The 13,098-nt window shown below is 50.2% G+C and overlaps 1 protein-coding gene across 2 annotated transcripts in view; it reads left to right on the top strand.

The window, feature by feature from the left end:
- The window catches only part of ARID4A (AT-rich interaction domain 4A), a 48,872-nt gene that overhangs the window by 11,057 nt on the left and 24,717 nt on the right, over positions 1-13,098 (top strand). For both annotated transcript variants that reach the window (XM_029079014.2, XM_029079013.2), the window contains exons 5-7: positions 7,527-7,606; positions 7,701-7,795; positions 9,837-9,969. In XM_029079014.2, coding sequence (XP_028934847.1) covers positions 7,527-7,606; positions 7,701-7,795; positions 9,837-9,969 — 308 coding nt within the window. The remainder of the gene's footprint in view (positions 1-7,526; positions 7,607-7,700; positions 7,796-9,836; positions 9,970-13,098) is intronic.

Below are 13,098 nucleotides of genomic sequence, written 5' to 3'. Positions count from 1 at the left end.
CGGGGCGAGAGGTCGGAGGCGAGATAGACGAGATCGAGGTACAGCGAGAAGGCTTTAGAGGAGAGGGCTGGAAAGTTGCCGTTCTAGAAGCTTGTTTAGCAGGTGGAGGGGAAGCGATAGCAGAGTGGCCTCGTTTTGTCGTGCCTTAATCCTTCTCAAACTCCACATTTAAACACTTCCCTGACTATCCTTGACCCTTCCGCTCTTGAGCAAATTACTTATGCAGTGTCTTGGCAGGCAACTCATTGCAGTTGCCTACCAGCAGCGTGTTCTAGTGGATAGAGCCCGGGCCTGGGAGTCCAATCCCGGCTCCCATACTTGTCGGTCGGGTGACTTTGGGCAAGTCACTTGGCTCCTCTGGGCCTCAGCCCCTTCATCTGCCAAATGGGGATTAAGTCCGTGAGCCCCGTGTGGGACAGGAACGGTGTCCACCCTGATTAGCGTGTATCTACCCTAGCGCTTCGTAAAGTGCCTGACACGTAGTAAGCGCTTAACAGATACCATTACGAAAAAAAGATCTCTAGTCATTCGTACGTTACCCTTGGTTAGCTCGTGTTGCGGATAGAGCTAAGGAGGCGTTTGGAGGTGGCGGGGCGGGTAGGATGGGCAGGCCGTCTCCTGCTTTCGGCGTGCCTCGGCTCAACAAAGACTCAAGCCGGGCATCGTACACGTATGAGCTTGCCTGAAAGCACGTCGCTGCACACGGAAGTCAGGTCTGGCCACCCAGGGCAGGCCGGGACTTACCTGGGAGATGCCAAGACACACCCCAGGGCACCACGTCGCACCCGTCATGTGACTGCGGGCAAGGGTAGGCCCCTCTGCGTTGGTCTCAGGCGCAGCCTTGAGCTTGCTAGGTGATGGGGACAGCCGGTCCCTTAAACTCCATCTGCCGGGAGGAGTTTGGAAAACTGTTTTGGCTCCCAGAATTTGTGTTGGTCCTGCTGACGCCTGTTAATAGTAATAGCAATAGTCCTGATAGTCATCAGTTGCTTCCTTATTATTACGGTATTAAGCGCGTTTTATGCATCAAGCATTGTCCTAAGCGCTCCGGTGGATCCAAGTTAATCAGGCTGGACACAGTCCCCGTCCCATGTGGGACTCCCAGATTAAGAAGGAGGGAGTAGGATTTAATCCCCATTTTACAAATTGAGGAAATGGAGACCCAGGGAAATGAAGTGACTTGCCCGGGGTCACCCAGCAAGCAGTTGGCAGAGCCAGGATTAGAACCCAGGTCCTCAGGCCTGTGCTTTTTCCGTTAGAAACGCTGCTTCTATGTGCCGGGCATTGAACGAAGCTCTGGGGTAGATGTGAGAGGAAAAGACTGGACTTTGGTGTCCCTCCCCAACCCTTTTTCCCATCCGTTTCCCATGGGTTCCTATCCCAGGAATCTAAAGGTACCCTGATTAGTTCACTCAGTCGTATTTAATGAGCGCCTACTTTCAGTCGTATTTCTTGAGCGCTTACTGTGGGCAGAGCGCTGTACTAGGTTCTTGGGAGTGTGCAAAATTTACTTCAACTCCCACCCTCAGACAAGAATCTCATAATCTAAACAGAAAGTTACTCAAATCAGTAATATTTACCCGCACCTAGTATGTGCCGAGCACTGTGCTAAGCACTCGGGGGAGTACCATAAAGTTAGTACACACCCTGCCCTCAAATTCAGTTCAATCGTATTGAGCGCTTGCTGTGTGCAAAACACTGTACTAAGCGCTTGGGAGAGTACACTCTAACAATAAACAGACCAATTCCCTGCTCACAGCGAGCTTACAGTTCGAGTTTATGTTAATATCTGTCTCCTCCTCTAGACTGTAAACTCGTCGTTGTGTCTGTTCGTTATATTGTACTCCCAAGCGCTCAGTACAGTGCTCTTCCCACTGTCAGTGCTCAGAAAATGCCAATGATGCCAAAGTTCAAGATTTTTTGCATTTTGTATTTTTAAAGCGCATCTGTGGCCTGCCCCAGTGAGAGTTTCCCCCATTCCGGCTTCTCCTCGAGCAGTCGTTCTGGTGACCTCTTGTCGTCTGTTCTCCTCCCACCTCCCTCTCCGCGAACCTGTGCTGGGCCGAACGTTGTCAGGATGCTGACGTTCCGACTGCCTCCTTAGTGTCTTGTGATCCTGCACTGTGTCGCCCTCTCCATTAGACACCGTGGGACCGGCAGAGCTACTTTAGAAGTCGGACGGGGCCCCGTGACATGCTAGGAACAGTACCGGCTCCTAGACAGAGCTCCTCGAGGGCAGGCATCTCGTTTACTAACCCTGTCGACGTCTCCCCGGCGCTCACCACACAGGAAAAGATAATAATTGTGGTGTTTAAGCCCCTACTGTCGGCCAAGCACTGTACTAAGCGCCAAGGCCCACGGTCTGAGTAGGAAGGAGGACTGGTATTGAATCGCCATTTTGCGGGTGCGGGAATTTAGGCCCAGAGATGTAAAGTGACTCGCCCGAGGTCAATCCAGGCAAGTGGCGGAGCCGGGACGAGAACCCAGGTCCTCCGACTCCCCCGGCTCAGGCTCTTTCCACGAGACCACGCTGCAGTTAACAATACTGCGGCTCGGTTAATTGCGGTAAGTCCATAAAAACAGTGGATTGTGGTGAAGATCTTCAGCTCGCGTCTTGATGCACGTTGGTAACGCCTGTCTCGTCTGTCTCCCAAAGGTCAGGCTAGTCTTTTCGATGCAGTTTTCCTCCACCTCGGCTGGCCTCACCTTCTCAGGCAGCGGGCCACCAGAAACAGAATTCCAGATCGGCATTCGACTCCGCGTCGGTGACGTTGAGCCTTCTCGCTTGGGCGGTCGGGTTTTTCCCCCGAAGCAGGCTGGAACCCAACTCGAGCTTTCTTCCGGCCATTGATCGTTCTGTAGCGGTTCACTGATTCTGAAAAGGGATTCCTTGTTATCGGCGGGTCTTTTGGGATGTTCTTCTAGGGAACAGGCGTGAGTGTGTCTGGGAGTGGACGTGATTCAGGGATTTGGCGTCGGGGATTTGGAGTTTCATCTGGAACTCACTTCCAGGTTTCTTTTTCTTGTTTGGTTTGGTTTCAGTGGCATTTGTTGAGTGCGTATTATAATGTTGGTATTTGTTAGGCGCTTACTGTGTGCAGAGCACTGTTCTAAGCGCTGGGGTAGACACAAGGGAATCAGGTTGTCCCACGTGGGGCTCACAGTCTTAATCCCCATTTTACAGATGAGGTAACTGAGGCACAGAGAAGTTAAGTGACTCGCCCACAGTCACACAGCTGACAAGGGGCCGAGCCGGGATTCGAACCCCTGACCCCTGACTCCAAAGTCCGTGCTCTTTCCACTGAGCCACCCTGCTTCTCTGTGCACCAGGAACCGTTCTAAGGGATGGGGTAGATACCAGTTAATTAAGTTGGATTCAGACCCTGTCCCATGAAAGGCTCACAGTCTTAATCTCCATTTTGCGGATGAGGAAATTGAGGCCCAGGGAAATGAAGTGACTTTCCCGAGGTCCCACAGCAGACAAGCTCCTCCCTCTAGACTCTAAGCTTCTTGTGGGCAGGGAACATGTCTACCAGCCCTGTTATACTGTAGTGTCCCGAGCACTCAGTACAGTGCTCTGTAAGCACTCAATAAATACTAGTGTTTGACCGAAGGAACTAGTCGGTCAGATTGGAGACCAGAGAAGAACAGTAGTTCAGAAGCCGAGACCAAAGCAAAAAGACTCTTCAAAGGCATCGGATCTGGATTTTATTTGGCGAGAATGAGACCTTAGTGAGGGCAGGATCTGCGGAATGGCCGCAACCATTATTCAGTGTAGGGAAGTTACAGGAAGAGGTTGGAGATGGGTCAGGTCAGGGGAGGCAGTGCCGCTAACAGTGGGAAGCAGCTTGACTCGCCGAGAGCCGGCCGGTCCGAATTCCTCCCCATTCCTCGTTCCTAACATCCGTCTTTCCATCCACTGATCGATTGTAAATGAGATCTGGAGAAGCAGCCTAGCTTAGTGGATAGCGCGTGGGCCTGAGAGTCAGAAGGACCTGGGTTTCTAATCCCACCTCCGCCACTTGTTGGCTTTGTGACCTCGGACGAGTCACTTAACCTCTCTGTGCCTATTACCTGTCTGTAAAATGGGGTTAAGATTGTGAGGCCGATGTGAAATGGGGACTGCGTCCGACCTGCTTCGTTGTTATCTACCCCAGCGCTTAATCCGGTGCCTGGCACGTAGCAAGCGTGTAACAAATACCGCTTTTTTAAAAAAAATCTACGGACTTTGAACTAGGATATAACAGTTAAAACAGTGCTGATTGATTTCCTTTCAACCTCCTCTTTCCCCGGAGGTACCCATTTCTGTGGAGAAGCAGCGTGGCTCAGTGGAAAGAGTCTGGGCTTGGGAGTCAGAGGTCATGGGTTCGAATCCCAGCTCTGCTTCTTGTCAGCTGTGTGACTATGGGCAAATCACTTCTCTGTGCCTCAGTTACCTCATCTGTAAAATGGGAATTAAGTGTGAGCCTCACATGGGACAACCTGATTACCCTGTATCTTCCCCAGCACTTAGAACAGTGCCTGCACATAGTAAGCGCTTAACAAATACCAACATTTCCCAAGGATGAGAAACAAAAGTCGCATCACGCCTTCCTTCGGGCCTCCCTTGGAGCCTGGCACTCTGGGACTCTAAAGCTGCCTCAGCTTTCTAGGATACAATATTTTTTTCTTAATGGAGATACGATAAGTAGAATGGTTTCGCAAACATCAGAACTATTTTTTTATAAAGGCAGCGAGCTCTTGGTTGGCAGCAAAAAAGGTGGGAGAACTTTTTTAGAGTCTGCGTGGTCCGGTTTTATAAAATAAACAGCCGGCCCGTGAAGCCGGAGCATATAATTCCAGGCTCGATCCCGTCACTGACAAGGAGCGGTGACATGAGGCGATTTGCTTACCCTCATTTTTTAAAAAGATAAAGAGAGGTTGGAAATGCCTGGTGTCGTGAGATAGAATACGTCCCGTACGTGGAAACCCCTCGTGCTCTCGGGAGGCAAGACAAAAAGCTATATAAGTATATAGTGAAGGAAATACTGCAGCTAGCATGAGCGGCAAGGTTGAGTGAGTGAGTATATTGGGCGAGCTGCTAACCCCGCCTCCTGCCCAAAGGGAGAGAGATAGGAGGTGGCTAGAAGAGATCTTGAGGTAGTATCTGGACCATTCCCCATCCTCCAGGCAGGGGAGCGAGTGAACCCCCACAGCCCTTATGGGTCTTAATCTTTCCTCAGTGATCTCCAGGCACGGGGACCCTGTATCTTTCCTTGGTAGCCTAAGTCAGCGTGCCGTGGCCCTGACCGTCTTCCTCCCGTTGAGCCCAAATCTCTCCTCCTTTCATCCCTTGATGCCGCGGTATTTTTTCAAGTCTCAAACCCGTGATGTTGATTTCACGTTCCGTCAAGCGCCTGCCTCCTAGCGCAGCCGCGAGGGGAGAACGTGTGAAAAGCAACTTGGTGTAGCGGATGGAGCCTGGGAGCCAGAAGCCCCTGAGTTCTAATCCTGGCTCCACCGCTTGTCTGCTGGGCGACCTCGGGCAAGTCACTGAACTTCTATATGCTTCAGTTGCCTCATATCTAAAAAATGAGGATTAAAAGTATGAACCCATTGTGGGACAGGGATTATGTCCAACCTGACTTAACAGAGCAGTGCTCGGCACATAGTAATCGCTTAACGAATACCATAATTATTATTAACGAGCCCCCGGTGTTTCCACTAAAATCCTTTATTCTCGCGACTGGCGACGATGTGACACGTAGATGGAAAGGGAAATGTGTGGGAAGGAATGGTCCCGTATTTCCCCGCAGGACTTTCATCTCTGTGGAAAGTTGTTTGCATTTTTCATGCAGGCGGCCAGGTTGTCCCACCTGTTGTGTTGCTTTCTTGGCTAATGACCCTGAAAATGATTACCTCGCACGGTCACTATCAGAAGAGCGAGGGTAGGCTACGCTGGAGCCACCCCCGTTCTCAGGAATTTGAACTCGTCCGAGGGAGAGACACGAAAATGGTGACAGGTCGTGCGGAGAGCAGACGCTGTCGGGCAACGAGGGATGATCTTTTCACGGGGGAGCGTGGAAGCCTTGTAGCGGTTGCACGTAATCTCGCTGTGGGCTGGGATTCCTCTAGTTCTGTGTTATTGTACTCTCCCAGTCGCTTAGTACATAGTGCTCAGTAAGCACCACTGGTTGTGTTAGTCTCTGCTATTTCAATCACCTGCAGATCCATTTTTCCCTTTTCTTCTTTCTATAAATGAGTCTGTGTCCGTTTCCCCCGCTAGACACTAAGCTCTTGGAGAGGAGGAATCCGGCTTACCAACCCTTTAGTGCTCTCCCAAGTGCTTAATACAGTAAGGGCTCAATATGGCTGACCGATCGATAGCTGCTTTATAGGATTTAGGGTGCTCTTGATAGCCACTTTATGACTGGATGATTTATTAAAATTACCCCCCGTCCATTTAATTAAATAATCAGATTGGTTTTTATCTCTTTTTATACAATTTTCCGTTTTTCCTCCTGTGCCGTTGTACAGTGCTGAGCATCCCATTAGAGTAAACTGGCTTTCTTTCAAAGCTCCTCAGGCTCCTCATGTCCCTTAAATCAATCATTTTAGAATAGTTGGGGGGGGAGGGCGGGGAGGAACTGATTGCATGTGCACAGAGTTTCATTACAATTAGAGCTTCAAAGGCCCGTTGTCCCAATCTAGGCCATCTTGGCAGTATTCCCCTCTCTGAGGTAATCTTTCAGCAGCTAAACCTGGATCTGTTTGAGCTCACTCTCATTCTCTCACTCTCTCCCCCCTCCTTCACCTCTCCCGCAGTGTTGGGAAGCAGCATGGCCTAGTGGATCGAGCCCAGGCCTGGGAGTCAGAAGGATCTGGATTCCAATCCCGGCTCTGCCACTTGTCTGCTGGGTGACCTTGGGCAAGTCACTTCACTTCTCCGGGCCTCAGTTCCCTCATCTGGAAAATGGGGATTAGGACCGTGAGCCCCGTGTGAGACGGGGACTGTGTCCGACCCGATTGTCGTGTATCTACCTCAGCGCTTAATACAGTGCCTGGCACATAGTAAGCCCTTAAGAGAAGCCACAATTATTATCGGTTGTGGTTCATTCGTTCAGTGTTTGCTTCGTCGTACCGTGTTTCGTGAAGAAGGTCAAAGTCTTGGAAGGAAGGAAGGAAGGAAGGGAGGGAAAGAGTCTGGCCAATCGGAGTAATCCTTTTTTTAAATGGTGTCTACTGAGCACTTACTGTGTGCAGAGCACTGTACTAAGCGCTTGGGAAAATACAACTGAACGGAGTTGGAAGACGCCATCCCTTCCCACAAGGAGCTTGCGGTCTACAAGGGGAGACAGACTTTCACCTTTGCGACCGTTTCCTCATATGTACGGTTAATTAACGCAGACTCGCTTTCCCTTCAGACGAGGCGAAATCCCTCCTAAAAATAACGGTCTGTCCACTCTGCAGAATACCGAGTTAAAGGACTGCAGTTAATTGATTTTCTAGAGGAAAAATCCCCTTGCTCCACTTTTCAATCATTGCAGTGTTTGATGACGGCGACGAGAGGACGCTGCGCCGAACCTCACTGTGCCTGAAAGGGGAGCGACATTTTGCCGAGAGTGAGGTAAGAGAAGAGGGCATCGACCCACCTGGACCCCGAGAGAGCTGCCGCCTGCGCGGGGCGGGCAGTTTCAGCGGGATCACGTTTTCTCTCCTAGACCCTCGACCAGCTTCCACTCACCAATCCCGAGCACTTTGGAACTCCTGTCATCGGAAAGAAGTCCAACCGGGGAAGGAGATCCTCTCTTCCCATGTGAGTGTCTCAGAGCGGTATTGGGGGGGGGGGGGGGGGCACCGACCCTCGACGTCAGGGTGTTACTCCTTCAGAAGAAGCGATTTCTGACACACACACGCACCCAAAGAAATCACAGCCGGTGCATCCACGTGGGAGGATCAGCTGTTTGGCCTAACACCTTGGGGCTTGGTAACTTTTGTGTGTGTGTGTGTGTGTGTGTGCACACGCACTCCCGTGGGTTTTTGTTTTTCTTCCTTTCCCACTCATCAGCTTGGGAGTCTGTCTATGACATATCTTGATCCTTACTGCGTTCAGAGCCATCAGAGGAATTTCTTGAGCGCTTACTGTGTGCAGAGCACTGTACTAAGCGCTTGGGAGAGCACAGTAGAACAGTGTTGGTAACAGGGTTGGGTTCCCTGCCCACAGTACGCTTACACTGTCCTAAGTGCTCGGGACAGTACAATGCAATAGACTGTTTTGCCTTCAAGGAGCTTTCAGTTTTTGCGGGGAGACAGACGTTAAAATAAAACAATTACGGATTGGTAAAGCAACAGAGTGTAAGGACGTGTATATGGTAAATACTAGTACTGGATAGTATAGTATGTAATTAGTAGTAGAATATGTGCATATGTGGTGCTGGGGTGGGGCACAATAAGTGTCAGAATTCTTGGGGGTACAGACCCAAGGGCATAAGCGCTTAGTATAGTGTTTTGCACACAGTAAGCGCTTAATGGGATTGAATGACATAGGCAATGCAGTAGCTGGGAGAGGGCGGAGAGATGAGGTAAGTCAGGGAAGGCTTCCTTCATTCAATAGTATTTATTGAGCGCTTACTATGTGCAGAGCACTGTACTTAGCGCTTGGAATGGACAGTTCGGCAACAGAGACAATCCCTGCCCAATGGCGGGCTCACAGTCTAAATGGGGGAGACAGACAGCAAAGCAAAACAGGACAAAGCAGAAACGACAACATCATCAGGATAAATAGAATCAAGGGGATGTACACCTCATTAAGAAAATAAATAGGGTAGTTAATATATACAAATGAGCACACTGCTGAGGGCAAGGGGGAAGAGCAGAGGGTTGGGGAGAGGGAGAGCGGAGGGAAAGGAGGGGATCAGTCTGGGAAGGCCTCTTGGAGGAGGTGAGTTCTCAGTAGGGCTTTGAAGAGGGGAAGAGACGTCTCCTGGAGGAGGTGTAATTTTAGTCGGACTTTGAAGGTGGGAAGAGCGGTGTCCTGTTGGATGCAGCGTGAGGGCAGGGCGCTGCGCTACGCTGCCTGGTAGGATGCTGCAGAAGGTTGTTGCTCAGGGCATGGATCAACCTCCCCTCAGTTGGAGCAGCTTACCGCCCACCAGCTCTGGTCTTGACTGCGTTTATCTAGGGGTGATGACTTAGAAGATCCCATTCCTTCCTTTCCATGCCAACTAGCGTGACCTAGCACTAGCGGGCCAGGGAGTCAGAGGACCTGGGTTCTAATCCCAGCTCTGCCTCGCGTCTGCTGGGTGACTTGTCTGTGCCTCAGGTACCTCATCTGCAAAGTGGGGATTCAGACCGTGAACCCCACATGGGACATGGACTGTGGGTAACCTGATTAGCTCGAATCTACCCCGGTGCTTAGTAGTACCTGCCGCATAGTAAGCGCTTAATACACATCATTAAAAAATGATGATCATCGGGCTCCCCAATCAACTTCATAATGAATATTCTTCGTGTTAGTATATCTGTGAATATTTCAATCAGTCGGTGGTATTTATTGAGTGCTCACTTTGTGCAGAGCTCTGTACTGAGCTTCTGGGAGAGTACGATACAACAGAATTAGCAGTCGCGTTCCCTGCCCGTAATGAGTTTACAGTGTAGAAGGGGAGATAGATATTAATGTGAGTAAGTAATTTATAACACGTGATTCAAAAACGAATGTAGGATTCCTCATCGAATCCCCTGACGGTGTCACCCCAGCATGATTGGTGAGCCCCGAAGGCCAGTTGGCAGATTCTTGCATTGAATGGATTCGTTTAGGTGTTTGTATAAAAGGATGTCCCACTGCTTTCATTCTTTAGCACAGAGGATGAGAAGGAGGAAGAAAGTAGCGAAGAGGAAGATGAAGATAAGAGGCGTCTCAATGATGAATTACTTGGCAAAGTTGTCAGTGTCACATGTACTCCTGAGAAGTCGGAGTGGTACCTTGCTTTGGTAAGCGGGCACGAGGTTTAAAACGGAACCTGTCCCCGGGGCTTCACTAGCCGTCGATTAGAAGGACGGTTTTTACGACTGTGGACTTGGCCCTGTCCACCTACCTGCCTGTGGAAACGGGGGTTGGGGGGAGATCTTTGCGTCCAAATCCAGGACGGATACCAGAGCGGCATTTTGCTCCGCGTAGCTCTTCGGTGAACTGGGAAGAATCAGGGCGTCTCTGGTATGTGGGTGGTGACTGGATTCCGGTCCAAGATTGCCAGATAGCAGCTGGACCTAGTAATCGAAATCTAATGTAAATTCGAAATCCTGAAATGGAAACCCTTCCTGGACCAGAGTTATCATTGGAAACGAAACGTTTAGTGGCTCCTAGACATCCAGATCCACCTGGGGGCTGCGGTCAGATACTTTCTCAGTGGATAGGTCACAGGTCTGGGAGTCAGAAGGACCTGGGTTCTAAACCTGGTTCCACTACTTGACTGATGTGTGACCTTGGGCATGTCACTTCACTGGACCTCATTTCCCTCATCTTCGAAATGGGGATTGAGACCGTGAGCCCCACGAGGGACAGGGACTGAGTTCAACCCAATTTGCTTGTATCCACCCCAGCGCTTAGTACAGTGCCTGGTGCTTAGTAAGCACTTAACAAATACCACAATTTTTATTATTACTATTTGTCAAACCCCGGCCTCTTTCCCCGGCACTTTACATCCCGAATTCAGCGTCTGTGATGTTCACTCAGTCGTATTTTTTTAGCACTTTCTGTGTGCAGAGCTCTGTAATAAGCACCCGGGAGAGTACAGTAGCCAAACTGACGCATTGAGGTTCACGCAAAGCGTATTCCGGAGTAGCCTGTTTGGGGATTTTTCTTATGACCAGTAACGAGGGATCGCTGAGCAGTCGGTTTTCCCAGCACTTGGGTTTCCCATCCCACTGTGGCTAGGACGTTGCTGGGGAATTAGGGAGGGTTTTCCAACAACGTGCACCCATTTGGATGTAGATCCTGGCGTGGTGTCGAGGGAAGAGGTGGTGTACTTGCTCACAGCAGTGTGCCAGGCAGACACGCCGGCCTGTTAATCTTCCCAAATGCAGATGCATCAAGGGTCGAAACCCCTGACCTCCGTCGATCAATAAATCGTATTTATGGAGCGCTCGTGTGCAGAGCACTGGAGTAAGCGCTCCCTGGGAGGGCCCAATACAACGAAGTTGGTCACCGTGTTCCCTGCCCACAGTGAGCTTTCAGTTAGATGGGGAGGCAGAAAGGATCGACTGTACTTTCGAAGGACACGAAAGTGTTTCCCATCTTTTACTGCTCTCTGAAGTAGTCATTCCTCTTCAGTGAAGCAGAACTCTACTAGGCTTTATTTTAGATTTTAAAATCCCGGAATGGATTCTGCCGTTTGTACCTACTGAAGGAAATTTAATTTATCTTTGAAACCTAAGTCTTTAACTACCAGACTGGCAAGTTAAGTGAAGCGTGTATTTGTGTCAGCAGTATCGTCAACTATTGTTTACGTCTGTCTAATTTCAGTCCCAAAGCTATATCAGTATCTGGGAAAATGTAATCTGTCCCTGATTTGCAACAACTGATTCATATTTTAAACTAGGGAAGATGAAGTGCCCTGTCATCAATTAATAGCACTGCGGCTTATGATACTTTTAAGTGTTTATCACAGTAGTTATTGATTGCAGATCAAAGTACAGTCGGTTCTGCCGGAACGTACGTTTTCACTCCAAAGAGCGGCACGGCCTAGCGGAAGGAGCCCAGAACTGAGAGTCGGAGGACCTGGGTTCTAATCCCAGCTCCGCCACTGGCCTGCTCTGTGACCTTGGGCAAGTCACCTTCATTTTTCTGTGCCTTAGTTTCCTCATCTGCAAAATGCCATTTAAATAATACCCGTTCTCCGTAACCCCTTAAACTGTGACCCCCCCATTGTGGGACAGGGACTGCGTCCAACCTGAGAAACTTACATCTCCCCCACTGCCGAGTTCAGTGCTTGACACATAGTAAGTGCTTAACAAATACCATTAAAAAAAAAATGTACCTCTCGCATTCTAGAACTGTCTCGCTGGAGTAGGAGCAGAAACAATATTTACCGGGCCCCTGTTCTGAGGGGATAGGAAGTTCCCCATAAGCACAAGAACCAACAGTGAGGAGAGAAGATATATTTGTGTCCCCTGTTAGAGTGGAAGCTCCTTTGGGGCAGGGATTGTGGGTTCTGTTTCCGTCACACTTTTCCAAGCATTTAGTACGGGACAGGGCACCCGGCGTGCTCACAGTACGTATCTTTAGTACTTCCGCCGCTCTCTCCGAGGCCCAGTTAGCGAGCACTTGAAATAGTCCCAGTTCTCTGCAACCAGCTGCAGTCTCCAGTTTCCTCAGGGAGGAGACTAGCTGTCGGAGCTGTAAAGGCTCTGTAAGAGCGAAAGGAGAGCTAGCGGGAAGCCGTTGAGAGGGTGGTTGAAAGGGCCAGACAAGAGGCCGACACCTCTTACGAGCGGCCTCACGGGACTGGCGGCCCTTCAGGAAACTGGGGGCTCCCTTTCCTTGTTTGCAAAGGTCACAGGGTCGAATCGTGCCGACTGCAAAGGAACAGAGCCCCGGGGCCAGGGCCCCCACTTGTTCCGAAGCAGGTTCGAAGGATCTGGGGCGAGCCGTTCATAAGGAGCTACTGGGAGAAAAGCTGGAGGCGTGAGTGACTACATTCCTCCTCCTGGACGGGGGTCGGTCAGTCGGTCATATTTATTGAGCACTTATTGTTTGCAGAGCACTGTACTAGGCACTCAGGAGAGTACAATACAACAATAATAAGAGTCACATTATCTGCCCACGATGAGATTGTCATCAAGGAAGGCAGCAGCAAGGACTCCCTCCAACCTGGTGCTCCTGGCGATTCTACTGGGGATCCCCAATGGCAGCTGTGATGTCACCCCAGTTTGAGGGGCTCTGAAGCATGTAAAATGACCAGGCTGGGGGCGTCCACTGGGGGCCTGGAGTCTCGGCAAGTCATGGGTGAGGGAGCAGGGGGATAAAAAAGACACTGTCTTCTCCGAGATTCCATCGGGCACATCAGGCTGCCATATAGAGGGTGGCGGGTTGACAGAGTTCCTTATTACTATTAATATTAA

The sequence above is a fragment of the Ornithorhynchus anatinus genome, chromosome 14, assembly GCF_004115215.2.
Source record: "Ornithorhynchus anatinus isolate Pmale09 chromosome 14, mOrnAna1.pri.v4, whole genome shotgun sequence".
Lineage (NCBI taxonomy): Eukaryota > Metazoa > Chordata > Mammalia > Monotremata > Ornithorhynchidae > Ornithorhynchus > Ornithorhynchus anatinus.
The sequence above is the reverse complement of the archived record's forward strand: the minus strand, read 5'-3'. Positions and strand labels throughout refer to the sequence as shown.